The sequence below is a fragment of the Schistocerca gregaria genome, chromosome 2, assembly GCF_023897955.1.
Source record: "Schistocerca gregaria isolate iqSchGreg1 chromosome 2, iqSchGreg1.2, whole genome shotgun sequence".
Classification (NCBI taxonomy): domain Eukaryota; kingdom Metazoa; phylum Arthropoda; class Insecta; order Orthoptera; family Acrididae; genus Schistocerca; species Schistocerca gregaria.
Window position 1 is genome coordinate 253514923 of NC_064921.1, and position 15075 is coordinate 253529997.

At 45.5% G+C, this 15075-nt stretch overlaps 1 protein-coding gene across 1 annotated transcript in view; it reads left to right on the top strand.

Annotated features, from left to right (window-relative positions):
- Window positions 1–15075, top strand: part of LOC126335731 (glutamate receptor 1-like) — a 73111-nt gene that overhangs the window by 32744 nt on the left and 25292 nt on the right. Inside the window, exons 3-4 of the mRNA XM_049999187.1 lie at window positions 1412–1635; window positions 13585–13811. Coding sequence (XP_049855144.1) covers window positions 1412–1635; window positions 13585–13811 — 451 coding nt within the window. The remainder of the gene's footprint in view (window positions 1–1411; window positions 1636–13584; window positions 13812–15075) is intronic.

Below are 15075 nucleotides of genomic sequence, written 5' to 3' on the forward strand. Positions count from 1 at the left end.
CACGGCTATGGTCCTCTTACATACCTGCGTACATCACGAACGTATCTGTACCTAGAACTGTATAATACCACTCTTCTGGTGTTTACAGGGAGGACCGACGTTAATAAGCGTGGGATCGCAGTTCTGTTCCTATGCGTGCGCAGCGGAGTGTATCAGTTACCAGGTCATGGCGTAGCCCTGTGTAAGAAACATCTGGGTGTCAGATCTGTTGGTGGATGTTATCACTGCAGTTTATGGCCAACAGAAGAACTAAGTAACATTTCATTAATCAGCCACGTATATTTGTGTTTCCCGAGCTTACAGTTTCCAGGTGGACCTCCTTATCATTCTCTTTCAGTTTTGTTCTGTTGATCATTTCTAAAGTGTAAGAAATTCTTTCTAATTCGTAATATCTGACAGTGCCTTTACAGCGTGGACATTCGCCCGGTAAGAAAGGAAACTCTCCCGAAAACCTTGAATGGAAACGATGATAGGAACTTTGTTAATTGGACCATACGATGCTGGCTTACACGATCGCAATTTACATCCTTTATTACTATTATTATTTTATGGGCATTAGTCCGTGGTCTAAGACATATTTCTGCGCATAAAGTTACGTCTCTCAATGCCGCAGACATTGTCAGAGCGTATAAAGACGTAGTCGTTTAGTGTACATACAAACTAATGAACGGAGTATCAACAATCAACTTAAAGAACACAAGAGCACTTCAACCAATACGCAGCACTGATCAATCAGTAGTAGCGGAACAAGCATCGAGTCCGATTTTCCGCCGCTATGCTAGGATGTACAGAGAGGCTGAAAAACACAAGAACAACTTTAAAATAATTGAAGAAGGACTGAAATTAGACACGTTGTGGTGCTAGTATTAATAAAAGTAAACGGTGACAACTTTTCTACAGTTCCAGCTCCGTAACACATGTTAGCGTGACTCCATGATCATTAGCAGCAGCCATTGTTACGCGGTTCCGTATATACAGTTTTGCATCTTGAGTTTATTTATGTTTGAAAATTAATTACCTTGGTATTTACAGCATCTGAGGATGTTTGCAACAGTAGGATCGCAGCGCTGGTGTTAGATCCCGGCCATAAAGCAGTACTCTGTAATCTGCATGAAGACTGAATAGTCGTCTGTTCCCATAAATAAAAACTGAAACTGTGTGTGTCTGTGTCTGTGTGTGTGTGTGTGTGTGTGTGTGTGTGTGTGTGTGTGTGTGTGTAGTGACTGAGGTTTTAGCAATACTAGCAGCTCTGATCACATGAGAAAGGGTACCGCATACAAGCAACACAGGCCAATAGATGCATTGGGACAAAGTCATTTCATAGGTTTGTGACTGAAATCACCTTGTTCTGAGGCACTAACCCGTTTGGATCACGGGTGCCGGTACGATACTGAGTTTTTCTTTCTTTGAGGGAGCTGCTGCTCATCCAGGAACCTAGTGAGAAGGAGTTCGCGTGGGACAACTTCCTGCGGCCGTTCGACTGTCGCGTGTGGCTGTGCGCCGTGGCGGTCATAGCCGGCACCTGGGGCGTCCTCAGGCTGCAGAGGAGCTACAGGTCAGCACTGGGCAACCAGGACGACTTCCAACAGACGTACAGCGATGTTCTCCACGTCGCAGGGATATTCTTCATGCAAGGTAATTTGCTGTACGTATTTCGAAAGTCGTGACCAGAATATTGGTAAATACACTCCTGGAAATTGAAATAAGAACACCGTGAATTCATTGTCCCAGGAAGGGGAAACTTTACTGACACATTCCTGGGGTCAGATACATCACATGATCACACTGACAGAACCACAGGCACATAGACACAGGCAACAGAGCATGCACAATGTTGGCACTAGTACAGTGTATATCCACCTTTCGCAGCAATGCAGGCTGCTATTCTCCCATGGAGACGATCGTAGAGATGCTGGATGTAATCCTGTGGAACGGCTTGCCATGCCATTTCCACCTGGCGCCTCAGTTGGACCAGCGTTCGTGCTGGACGTGCAGACCGCGTGAGGCGACGCTTCATCCAGTCCCAAACATGCTCAATGGGGGACAGATCCGGAGATCTTGCTGGCCAGGGTAGTTGACTTACACCTTCTAGAGCACGTTGGGTGGCACGGGATACATGCGGACGTGCATTGTCCTGTTGGAACAGCAAGTTCCCTTGCCGGTCTAGGAATGGTAGAACGACGGGTTCGATGACGATTTGGATGTACCGTGCACTATTCAGTGTCCCCTCGACGATCACCAGAGGTGTACGGCCAGTGTAGGAGATCGCTCCCCACACCATGATGCCGGGTGTTGGTTCTGTGTGCCTCGGTCGTATATGCAGTCCTGATTGTGGCGCTCACCTGCACGGCGCCAAACACGCATACGACCATCATTGGCACCAAGGCAGAAGCGACCCTCATCGCTGAAAACGACACCTTCTCCATTCGCGACACCACTGGAGGCGGGCTGCACGATGTTGGGGCGTGAGCGGAAGACGGCCTAACGGTGTGCGGGACCGTAGCCCAGCTTCATGGAGACGGTTGCGAATGGTCCTCGCCGATACCCCAGGACCAACAGTGTACCTAATTTGCTGGGAAGTGGCGGTGCGGTCCCCTACGGCACTGCGTAGGATCCTACGGTCTTGGCGTGCATCCGTGCGTCGCTGCGGTCCGGTCCCAGGTCGACGGGCACGTGCACCTTCCGCCGACCACTGGCGACAACATCGATGTACTGTGGAGACCTCACGCCCCACGTGTTGAGCAATTCGGCGGTACGTCCACCCGGCCTCCCGCATGCCCACTATACGCCCCCGCTCAAAGTCCGTCAACTACACATACGGTTCACGTTCACGCTGTCGCGGCATGCTACCAGTGTTAAAGACTGCGATGGACCTCTGTATGCCACGGCGAACTGGCTGACACTGACGGCGGCGGTGCACAAATGCTGCGCAGCTAGCGCCATTCGACGGCCAACACCGCGGTTCCTGGTGTGTCCGCTGTACCGTGCGTGTGATCATTGCTTGTACAGCCCTCTCGCAGTGTCCGGAGCAAGTATGGTGGGTCTGACACACCGGTGTCAATGTGTTCTTTTTTCCATTTCCAGGAGTGTATCTTCAAAAGCTACATGATGACTCTACTGGATAGTGTTTATATAAAAATGTCATGTAACTTAGATAACTATAAGGAAAACAATGAACAGCTGCAGAGGATCTAGGCAAGGGGCAAGGTTCGCAGCTGACCCTCAAGAGTAACGTTTTCTGCAGGAACCAGGGTAATGACAAATTATTTATACTATTACCTCTAGTAACATGGAGAAATGACAAATTATCTGGTTTTAGTAAGGCAGTGTGCAGTTTCCAGAAAGAGATTTTCACTCTGCAGCGGAGTGTACACTGATATGAAACTTCCTGGCAGATTAAAACTGCGTGCCCGACCGAGACTCGAACTCGGGACCTTTGCCTTTCGCCGCAAAGTGCTCTACCATTTTTTTTGTTGCCTTTCGCGGGCAAGTACTTTCCCACCTTTTTTTCCCTAGACCATTTTATTTTCTTGTGTGGGGCCTCAAACTATGGCTTTTTTATTTTATTTTTCAAATTTTTTATTTTTAATTTTTTTAAGTATGGGAAAATAAACATTTGCTCCGATTTGTAATGAGAATAGAATGAACATAGTATATATCAGTTCTAGGCTGCCGTTGCATAATACAAGAAAAGAAAGGAAATGTCTTCTTGAGGTGCACAAAAGACTATCACTTCATTGTCGAAGGAAAGTTGCTCCGCTGATCTGCGAGAGAAGGAAATGTTGAGAGGAAGATGGGAAAGAAAAAAAAATGCCTTCTGCATTGGTGAGCATCTGAATAGTATCTTAAAATTCCAGCAAGAACTTAAGTCCCAGGAAGCAAATAGAATTCATACATACAGGCAACTGGCAAACTCTACTATCCAAATATTGTATTTGAAGCATTTAACCGTTAATTATGATTTTCAGCAAATTTTCAAATATCATCCTGTAGTCACAATTTTGGCTTATTTTAAAGTGTTCAATTTCTATGTAAGAATAATAGTCTAGGAAAGTAGCATGCCTATTCTGCATAATAAACGATGCTGTGTGGCCCATGATCCACGTTGCAGCGTTGTTTTTTGCTCGTGGATATCTCAGTTTTTGTGGCTGAATGATCTCTAAAAGGTCTACACCACTGGGCGTCGTGCGGTCTATCACTGACAATCGTTGACGAAGAAAGGTTGTAATTTCTTCTGCATGTCCGCACGTGAACCTATGCAGAAGCGTATCGACTCTTCCGCATGCGTCACAGTTGGGCGTTGGATGAAGGCCTATTTTATGTAGCTTTTCATTCGTTGCTACTTTATCGTTGACTGTGAGATACCAGTTGGCAATGACGCGTGATGGTAACATACGACATGTTACATTCCGCCATATTATACTCCAATGTGTATGTGGATATTTTTCTTCCAGACGATTCCTGTGGTTTGTTGTCATGGGAAGGTTATAACGCTTCCTAAAAATAAACCAACAAAACGCTTGTTGTATACTCTTGGCTAGGTGGAATTTGCGCCATATAATTCATCTTACTCGTAATGGCGATCTCGATGGTCTTAACTTTCCGTAGTATGTTCAAGTCACGGTCGGAGTGAAGCATCAAAGCAGCACGTAATTTATTAAGCATGTGTGACCAGTTCTTCGTCAGGAATTTGTCTGGTTTGGCCTCAAAGGTAACACCGAGGGTTGTGTGAGAATCCTTTACCTTGCACCAGGTAACATGGAATATGTCTCCGATACCGCCACCGATCTGCAAAACTGTGGTTTTAGTTCTATTGAGTATTGCTCCTGAAAGAAACGTGAATGTTTGTAGAAGAGTTGCTGCTGACAGAAGTTGTTGCGATGATGACACAGTTACGCATATATCGTCAGCAAACGCAATGCATGGGATAGTGACAGACTCGACGCTAAGCCCGATCCCGCTATGCGCTAAGTCGTTCAGTAGTGGCTCTACTGCAATGGCGTACAAAATCATTGACAGAGGACATCCTTGGCGGATGGATTGCTCGATGGAAACTTCTTTTGTCAAATGGCCATTAATGAGAATCCGTGAAGAGGCGTTTGTAGTAAGTTTGCGAATTAATTCTATGAGATGAGGTCCAAATCCTAGTTTCTTCATGCTTTGAAAAAGGAAATCATGACGTACACGGTCATAAGCCTTCTCAAAATCTAGAAATATCAGAGCGCCCTGTCCTTTGGTTTCAGCATATGAACAGATGATGTCCCTCAAATCGCAGGCAGCTGAGATTGCACTTCGGCCTTGCACTGCACTGTACTGGTAACTGCCTAAAACCTTGTACATAACGGTTTGCATCCTTAGCTTAATCGATCTGGTGATGATTTTGAAGTCGGCATTCAGGAGTGTGATGGGTCGCATGTTTTCGACCTTCATGCTGTTCCCTTTTTTCGGTAAGGGCAGGATGATACCTCCCGTAAATGCCTTGGGTATGACTTCCAGGTGCCAGAGTTCATTCGCTATCTCAAGGAGTGTCGGACCGAGGAGGTTCCAGTATCGCTGGTAAAACTCAGCGCTGAGACCATCGGATCCTGGTGATTTCCCTATCTTTGCACTGTGGACCGCCAGTCGGATTTCGTCCTCTGTGAAAACAGATTCCTGCTTTGCATTATCCTGTTGTGACAAGCGACAGCTCAAGGTCCTAAGAAAATCCTCGCACGAGTGTTCATCAACGGGTTGCTTCTTGTAAAGTTGATTATAATAGTCGTAGACGTGCGCGATGATGTCACGTTGCTTCGTGATGGCATTCTCAGCGTCATCAACGACGGCTTCAATCATCATGGCTTTACACCGTTTCGTCGTTCTCAGGATGTGGTACAGAGAGGCCCGTTCTTCGGCGGCAACGCCCTTGGGGTGGGCTCGCACGATGATGCCATGCATTCGTTGGCGTTGTATCGCCGTGATTTTCGCTTTATATCGTTTGATCTTTACGTCGATGTCGCAAGAAGGATTGTTAGTGCGACTGTACAGTTCTCTCAAACAGCGATAATAAAATTCAATAGTCTGTTTCTGCCAAAAGCTTTTTTGTCGGGCGTAGCTCATGAGGGTGAGGCGTAATTTAGGCTTAGCACACTGAATCCACCACTGTAGAACGCTAGCGTAACGACGTCGGTACCGCTGGAGCTGTTGCCACGTTAAGTTCACCTCCTCTTCAAGTTGGGCATCCTGCAGAAGGCTGACATTCAATTTCCAGTAGCGCTTCCCGCGGTAAATTGGCTGGCGTTGTAGGTTGAGGTAACACTGATATGCACAATGGTCGGAGATGTTGACAGGAGCTATTTCACAGTTCACAGTGTGTCGCTGGAAGGCATCGGACACATAGATCCTATCCAGCCGACTGGCAGAATGACTGGTTACGAAGGTGTACGCTACCCGTTCATTGTGCAGTTGTTCCCATGTATCGTGAAGACGCATGCCATGAATTAAATGTTCAAGTTCGATACATCTGTTCGTGTTAGGAGTTTGGTCTCTGTCGTTGAGCACACAATTGAAGTCACCACCAAGGATGAGATGTTCACGATAAGCGCTAAGAAGAAAGGGAACCTCTGTTTTATAAAATTTTGAACGATCTCTCTTATGAGTGCTACCTGAGGGGGCGTACACGTTAACAAACTGCACACCATTCACTCGAAGAGAAATGCCACGACCACTGGGCAGCCGCTGCACGTCCGTAAATGGTATACCGCCGCGCAGAAGGTTGGCAGTGCCTACAGCATCCTGAAGATTGATGTTATCAATAAGAACGTAACCGGGCACTTCTAAGGCTGTGACTACCTCCTGTAGAAGGGCAATGTCAACGCTGGTACCATACAAGAAATCAGTTAGCGAACGAAGTTTCACCGCACTTTGAATTCTATTGACGTTAAGTGTGGTAATGTTGTAGGTTTGGCTGTCACACATGATGGTTCAGAGGACAATGAGCTCTGATTTTTGGATCGTCCTTCTCTCCGGCTTTGAACCAAACTCGTTGGTAACGTTTGGAGTACGAAACGAAATGTCAAAACCAATAACGGGTCAGGGAGGGGAAGGTCGCACCGCGATGGTCATGCGCGAGAGCAGCTACTGCTGCATCTCCTCGTTCTGCTGCCACCACGGCTCATTGCTGTCGGGGTGCTGCGCGGTGCGCGCCGCCCTGCCCGCCACCGCCGGTTGAGTCTGTCAACGTGGTCGCATCCGCCTGGCCACCATGCAGGGCTGCGACTGACGTCAGCGAGTTACTGCGGGAGCGCTGCTGCAGCTGCTCGCTGCTCTGCCTGCTCTTCCTTTTAGCCGTTACGGTGCTCTGTTCCCTCTCAGCGCTCAGTAGTGCCTTCAGGTGTTTGGTTTGTTCACGAATGCGTTCTTGCCTCGCGGTGTCCTCACAGCGCACGGAGCAAGAAGATTGAGGTTCAGTCTCGCTGCCACTTTCTGACATGTGTACGGGTCTCAAATCATTCGACTTTTCCTCTTTGCTACTATTCCCTTTGCTTCTCCTTCGGCGGCCTTTCTTCGTGTCTGCTACAGTCTCTACCGATAGGGGTGGTTCAGGCAAACTGATCTGCACCCGCTCCTGTATCTCACACGGCTTAGTTTCAGAGGTGGCTGGCGCATCGTTGGTATCCAGCGGTAACTGCCCCGGTGAGGATGACGGTGCCGAATCGACGTCCGTCCTACCGCGAATGTCTGTGGCACTGCATTCCCCCTGAACTGGCATCTCCGCCTCACTAACATGTTCCGGCTGCCGGGGTGGTGCTACAGTCCCCGCGACCACCTCACTCAATAGTGGAACAAGCTTTTCACTACCGTCTGCAGGACGTTCCGGTGGAAGTTGAAATGGACGTCGACGTGTACAGTTCATCCGCAGATGTTCTGTTGAATGGCAGATCGAACAGGTAGGGGGTTGTCCAATGTAAGTTACCTGTGCACGACAGCCGCGAATGGCAACACAGAAGGTATATGCTTTTTCAAGTCTACACGTACACTTCGCACCCCGCTGTTAACTTGGTAGCGATATGCACTCGACCATTTTTCATTTGTAACTGACAAAACATCGCCGTACAGTGACAGAGAACGTGCAATCAGATCATTAGGGCAGTCGGGTGGCACATTAAATACCCTGATGGTTCTCACTCCGTATCCCGAAGGCACGATTTGGACATTATTAATACTGCCATCATTATGACGGAATGGTCTCACACCAACATGCTCCTCAACGAATTTCTCATAAGTGTCACTGGAAATAAATTTGATAAATAACGAGTACTGCACAAAGTCCAGCTGGAACGTGTCGACTATATCTTCAGGCAATATCGAATTCTCAAAGATCCACTCATGAATTTCAAACGCCATCGGTCGCAAGGCAGCGCGATCGAAAACACACTGAACGCTGTCCGCTCTGTTAACTGTCGACATCTTAGTTACAACAGTTGTACAGAAACAAACGTTAACAGCGCTCGCACACGCTGCTCAGCTCTCCACCTCAGCACTGCTTGCGACCTAAACACTGGCCCGCGCTACCGCCCGTCACCGCGCGATGTGCACTGGCCGAGTGCCGGAACACGACTGTCCATATGTGCTACCGAAGCACGACTCACGCCCGGTCCTCACAGCTTTACTTCTGCCAGTACCTCGTCTTCTACCTTCCAAACTTAACAGAAGCTCTCCTGCGAAACCTTGCACCCCTGAAAAGAAAGTCTCGGTCGGGCGCACAGTTTAAATCTGCCACGAAGTTTCAGTGTGCAGTTTCATTTGCACAGTAAAAATTTTTAATGATTGGCCCCGGATATACAGCATTCACTTTCAAGTTACGATTGCTGGTGGCTTACTAAGACCATCTAAGATGGACGAACACATGAAACTATTTTTAGCAAAACCATACACCTCACTGAGGACTTTTGGGACAGTCCCACAAAAGTAATGTTACCCACGAAGGAGGTAGTTTACAAAAGCGCTCATTTCGACCATTTCTGTAGCATTCATCGGCAGTATGGGACTCTCACCAGATAGTGTTAATAGAGGAGGTGCAAAAGTTCCAATGAAGAGCGCAGCATTTCTTTAAAGGCTGTTTTAGTAAGCGTGAGCTCACCGAACTCCAGTGGGAAACGCCACAGTGAATCCAGAGTCATACAGTTACGATACAGAGAGTGAGGAAACATTTTTCGTCCCTTATATCTCTCGCGAAATGATCACGGTTGAAATATCAGAGATATTAAGGGACAAAGAGCGTTTCACCGATAGTTGTACCCGCGTACCAATCACCAGAAAGGAAGACCTGATAGTTGTCCCTCCATAACACCCCGTATGGTGACTTTCGGTGTTCAGATGAACACGAACAGTGCAATAAATCTGCTTTTGAGATGCTATGTCAATAACATCGAGGGCTGCCAGTTCGTCAAGAACAATTAGAAAAAAAACTGGTGATGCGGTAGAAAGATATTTTTTGTGTATCATATTTTGTTCTAACTGGAGTTGTAATTCTTAATGATGAACTTGCCAAATCTCTTTCTCTAGTAGGAGGGTAAAAATACAGATGAAATTTATTAATTATTTAGAGTGGTAAAACGAATAGGGATGTCGGTTCATGACAGCCATCACCGTCGTTTTCGTTGACTTATAAAATAAAGTCCACGTTCTTAATTCAGTTCAAGCGACATACACTGTTTCGTTACGCGACCTATGAATAACAACGTTACCGTCGGTCGAGGAGGACACATTTTGTTGGCTGACTTAGAATGACTCACCACGTACTGCGTCTATTTGAGAAACTCTGTTTGATGCTGGTCGTCAGCCTCGAATTACTTCTTAGTCGTGGTCCCTCACCACGGGTCTTGCACCATTGGTTCAGCCCCGTAACTATCTTATTACACGCCGACAGACATTCGATCTAGCCACTGACTGGAAATTATACACAGTGCTGTTTCCACATAACCTCCGAACTGCATCCTGGCAATGCGTTCAGAATCTCAGAATAGAAACAGTTTCAGGACAATATCTCAAGACTCCAGGTCTCAAAAGGTCAGTAACAATCAATACACTTTAGATCTTAATTCGGCCAAAACCTTCAAGACCTAGTTATTAGCTTTGTAACCCTTTTGAAGACCATCTCCGAAATATTTTACACATTTAGGTTACAACAGAACAAGGTTGTTTTAAAAGACCTCATCAAAACAATTGGGAGCTCTAGGAAATACTACGTGTGAAATGTAACTCTGCCGATCTCTATGGCCGAAGAAAATATAATCCGCGCGCTCCTCGTCTCGCAAGACACCAAAACCCGCTTCCTACCGTCCACGAGGATCCACGACTAACTCACCAGCATGTACTGTCCTGAGACACTGCAGTAACCTGTTTCCAATTATGTCTTTGACGCTAATCAGAGCTGTGATTACGAACTGCTTGTCTTTTTCCTAATTAACTAATGCTTCCATCGATACAGTTCCCTTCGTCTAACTATGACGGACTACACTTCTCCACTTTGAGCTGAATGTCGTGGAAGCTCTCCTTACTGCTACGTACGTATACCTTAAGTTTACCCACTGAAAGGTGATGCGTGTTTCAGAAGACGCAGCAAGATAATCTGTCCTGTGGTTTGCGCCTGCAATATTCTCAGTGACAAGAAAATTGCAATTACTTGTGTATAGTATCAGTCTATCGATCGAGACTTAATTTATGTATAAGCATTCCTTAATATCCGGACTGTTTTATGCTATATCCTGAATAAACTGAGTGGCTAAAAATGACGGGTAAGTTTGTCGAATATAAAGATGTGTCGTGTTAGGACGCCCCAATGTTGCCGCTGGAAGCCGCATACGACACGAGTGTGTTTACGGCCGAAGTGTGAAAGTGTCCGAAACGGGAAGTGGCCAGCCAAGCCATGAAATGGTGTGTCGCTGTAAACTTACCGGCCAATGTCCGATTTTTTCTTAATTTAGGTATTTTTCCTTCCACTTCACGAAGTCGGAAGAAAAATTAATCCGATTTGAAAAGTCCTTATGATTACAAAACTTTAAATTAGTTGTTCATTTTATCAATCTCACTTGGTACAATCTGTCATCTCTTAAAGTACAATATAAGCTTTTACGACATTTTGAATTGCAAATATGTTTCGATACTTGATAAGTGTGTATGATTCGAAATTCATACAATCCATTCAGTTTATCAGTCCATTTTATAACCATTACTCATCACTTAGTACAATAATATACAGTTCTATGAAAATTGGAATTTTTATTTCTGCATTTGCAGCGATTTGTTGCAAATTTAGTAACGAATCTGCACCGAGTAGACCCTTGGTCGCAGGTCAGTGACCGAAGAAAAGATCGTTCGTGATGATTTTTCTTCTGTAAACATGGATTCCAGCCAGAGCAGTTTTCCCGATAGAATGGAAAACTCACTTCTGGAATACGGCTGCTTAAGAACACGATTCTCTGTTCGTAGCTTGTAGAAAGCACACTAAACGTTCATCACAATTGCAAGTATGTTTCTGGGAACACTACGACCGCTGTCAGCATCTGGTATAAGGACGACAACACTGCATCCAAATTTTACTGCTGGGAGTTTTTTATCGTAATTTGTAAGCATTTTTGTAACTTGTGTTTGCAATTTTCCATGAGTTCCTGATCTCTGTTTCCTGATTTCTTGTTTATTTTGACATACTCTGCATGTAATTTTCTTTGCATACCCGTTGTCCGCTCCGTTACTTATTCCATAAACTACATGGACCTCTTTGTCGCAGTTTACACAACAGTGGACTGCACTACGCTTGTTTGAGTTTAGAACACTGAAAACTGAAAGCAGAAGAACTGCTGCCTGCCGTACAGTGGAGCATCACCACACCGTACTTTGGTCGGAGATTTCCAGTCAGTGTGCAAAATAGCCGTCCATAATAGCATATAGACCGTTGCTTTTGAATGATGAGACCTCGGCCGCTCCTCTTAGCCAAAGTGCGAAATGGCAGTACTTCGGGCTTTGGTCGTAACATACGCTGTCCGTTACGGGCAGGTGTGTAGTGAACATGGTCGCCAACTTTGGACACGGGATTGTAATCGGTGGGAGATGCGTGGGTCGTAGCATATCGGACATTCCACGAGAATTCAGGTTTCCGTGGTCAACAGTGTCGGGCGTACCTTCAATTTTGGTGTGAAGAATGTTTTCGTAAGTGTAAACCGCCGCACAGGACAACCGCAAGTGTTTGACGAAAGGTAGTCACGTCGCCTTCACCGAACCATACGGGACATTCGAAGGCCTACTATGGGTCAGATCATCGCCACTTTGAACCCTTTTCCGTGAGGCTTGTATGGAGCAAATTACACCTCACCCGCTTAGCACCTGGCGGCACACGTCACATCCAGTGGCTTCGAATAAAGTTTGGTCATTCAGTATAGCAGAACGAGTGAGGGTGTGTAAATGTTCAAAAGAACAGTACATCTAAAACGCTATATTCCCGTCGTGTCTCACCAGTTAAGTTACCGCAGTCACTGCGTTGTAAGACGTCCATAATTAAGGAATTGGTTGTTAGCGCACTCGCGGAGATGTAATTTCGATGGTTTCCTCACGCGCTGCCTGCCATATGTAAGCTATAAGAGAATCTCAGACCAGAGAGCAGAGTTGTCAGCAGTAGTAACTTTGTGGTAGTAGGAGTAAGACGTTACTAGCAGTCGTGTGTGTCGAATTGGCTGGGCCGGTCGTGGGGAGCGATGGCGGTGCCTAAGCGATGTAGTATAAGGTAAAAGCGCCGACAGCATATGTAGTTTGTTACAGCATAATATGTACTATTGTTATATCAAGTCCATTGTAAATGTTTCAAAAAAATCTTTTAATAATAATGTTTCTCATAAAAAGTAACTTTAGACAATCATTCATTTCTATTTAGAGAATTTACTAATTTCTCCAATCCTTGGTCGTCCCGATTACTGAAAAGAAAAATCATTTGTTTCTTTATATACATGACAAATCTATCAGCCAGCATTGCACTACGCTGTGCCAGAAAAATTTCTTATAGGAGCAGATATATATGCGTTATCCGGCGACCTTATTGAGGTAAGAATTTTCAGTTTATTCAGAATGATCTTTCAGGGCCATGACGCAGCACTGCTGACGTCCAAAATTTACCAATTATTGAAAAGTTATAAGTGAGCCACAATTTTTTATTGAGAGATTAGTCACATTGTATTATTGGTAGGTTACGGAATTCAGTTATAGGGGGGTTACGCTAAATGTCAATGTTATAGTTATATTTTTTTTCTGTTGGGAGGTTTCGGAACTTTCTGTTGGGAGGTATTTTATTTTACTGTTGGAATTTATCTGTTGGGCAGTTACACTGAATGTGAATTATATAATTATATTTTTTACTGTTGGGAGGTTATTATATAATTTTTCTGTTGGGAGGTTACAGCGTGTTGTAGTATAAAATTACTTCCGAAATACATCATCTCTACCGGGACGAAAACCCGGAGGGCAGAATTAGACCACCTCATCATGTGACAATTAACAATAGCCCTCTTAATAAACTGCCTACATATGTGGCTAATCTTACGTTCACTGCGTCGGCAGGTCGCGGCGACGGCTGCGACACAAGGACCCGCGACAGCGTGAGGGCATCTCTGCTGGTGGCTTCGATGTCTGCGCTGTTGGTGTACACCGCCTACTGCGGCGCCCTGACCGCCTCCTTGGCCACCCACAAGCTGAGGATGCCTTTCACAGACCTGCAGGGTCTACTGACGGACGGATCCTACAAGCTGGTGCTGCAGGACGCATCTGGAGAGATGACCATATTCCGTGTCAGTGTCGCCCATATACATTTCCTTTTGTTTAGTCCCTACGTACGCTATGCTGCTTCTGTCTGACGTTTGGTTTTATGCAACACTACATAGTAGTCTTGACTTCTGAAAGTCTCTGTGTATCTGCATTGCTCTGCACCCTACATTAAGGATAGGGTAAACTATACCCGGCCCGCTGAAACACGCCACTTCAAGGTCACTGCCCAAGCGCCATACAGTTGGTAATATAACTAACAAACAAGTGAGGAACGTGAGGCACCGCGTCTTCTGAACCAATAACAGCACCGAACAAAAGCCGGTTCCGGCGTCGACGCTACTACGTTTCTGGCTTTCGTGTAAACATTGTCTGTCAGTGGGTGAACGCCTGCTGTCGTGTTGTGTTACCGCCTCAACTACAGTTTTTGTTTGTTAAACAATGTCACCAAAACGATGAAGTTCACTAAGCGACAGTCCGTTGCGCCGTGGAGTGCCATTAAATAGTCAGGCTTTGGAATTGCTACGGAGGAAGCGTGAGTTTTACGAACAATAAAAAGAATTTGTTTCTGGTGGGCATGCTTCGATTCCTGCCGATAAAGTTTCAGACCGTACCTCAAAAACTCTAGGACTAAGTAAAAGAATAATTATAAGTAAAGGGGTACTACTTCAAGAATTACAAAACAGTGAAGTAAACCGTGTGGAAGAAAGCCCCAGTGGGGAAAAGTGTGTTGTTAAGTACTGCGGGAAAGAAAAAAAAGCAGCTCGTCCTGTTACAGATATTATTTCCAATCCGATGCAATTCGTCGGCACGTATACGGCTACTATAAAAGGAAAGAATACTCCGCAATATCGAAGCTGCTAATTTCTTTAAAAGAAAGTGAACTTTTCTCAGGGGGGGGGGGGGGGGGGGAACGTCACTTAAGAAGACATATACTTAAGATGATATTCGGTTTTAAAAAATTAGATGGACGAAAACTGTTACTTGAAAAAGCTCAAGTCTTTGCAGCTCGTACCATTTTCTTACACAATATTGTAGGAAAGGACATACATTCAGTCACATGGCTAGACGAAACCTGGGTCAACGCTGGAGAATCAGTTGAGAAATACTGGACTGATGATACTCCGAACAGCGGCGCATTAGAGAAGCACAGACTTTAGACGGCATTATAAATGAAAACGAACAAGTAATGATTTCTCTTAATGATGATTATGATGATGATCATGATCATGATCATGATGACGACGAAGACAACGGTTTTGGTGCCGATTCCAATAATAGTGAAGGAGG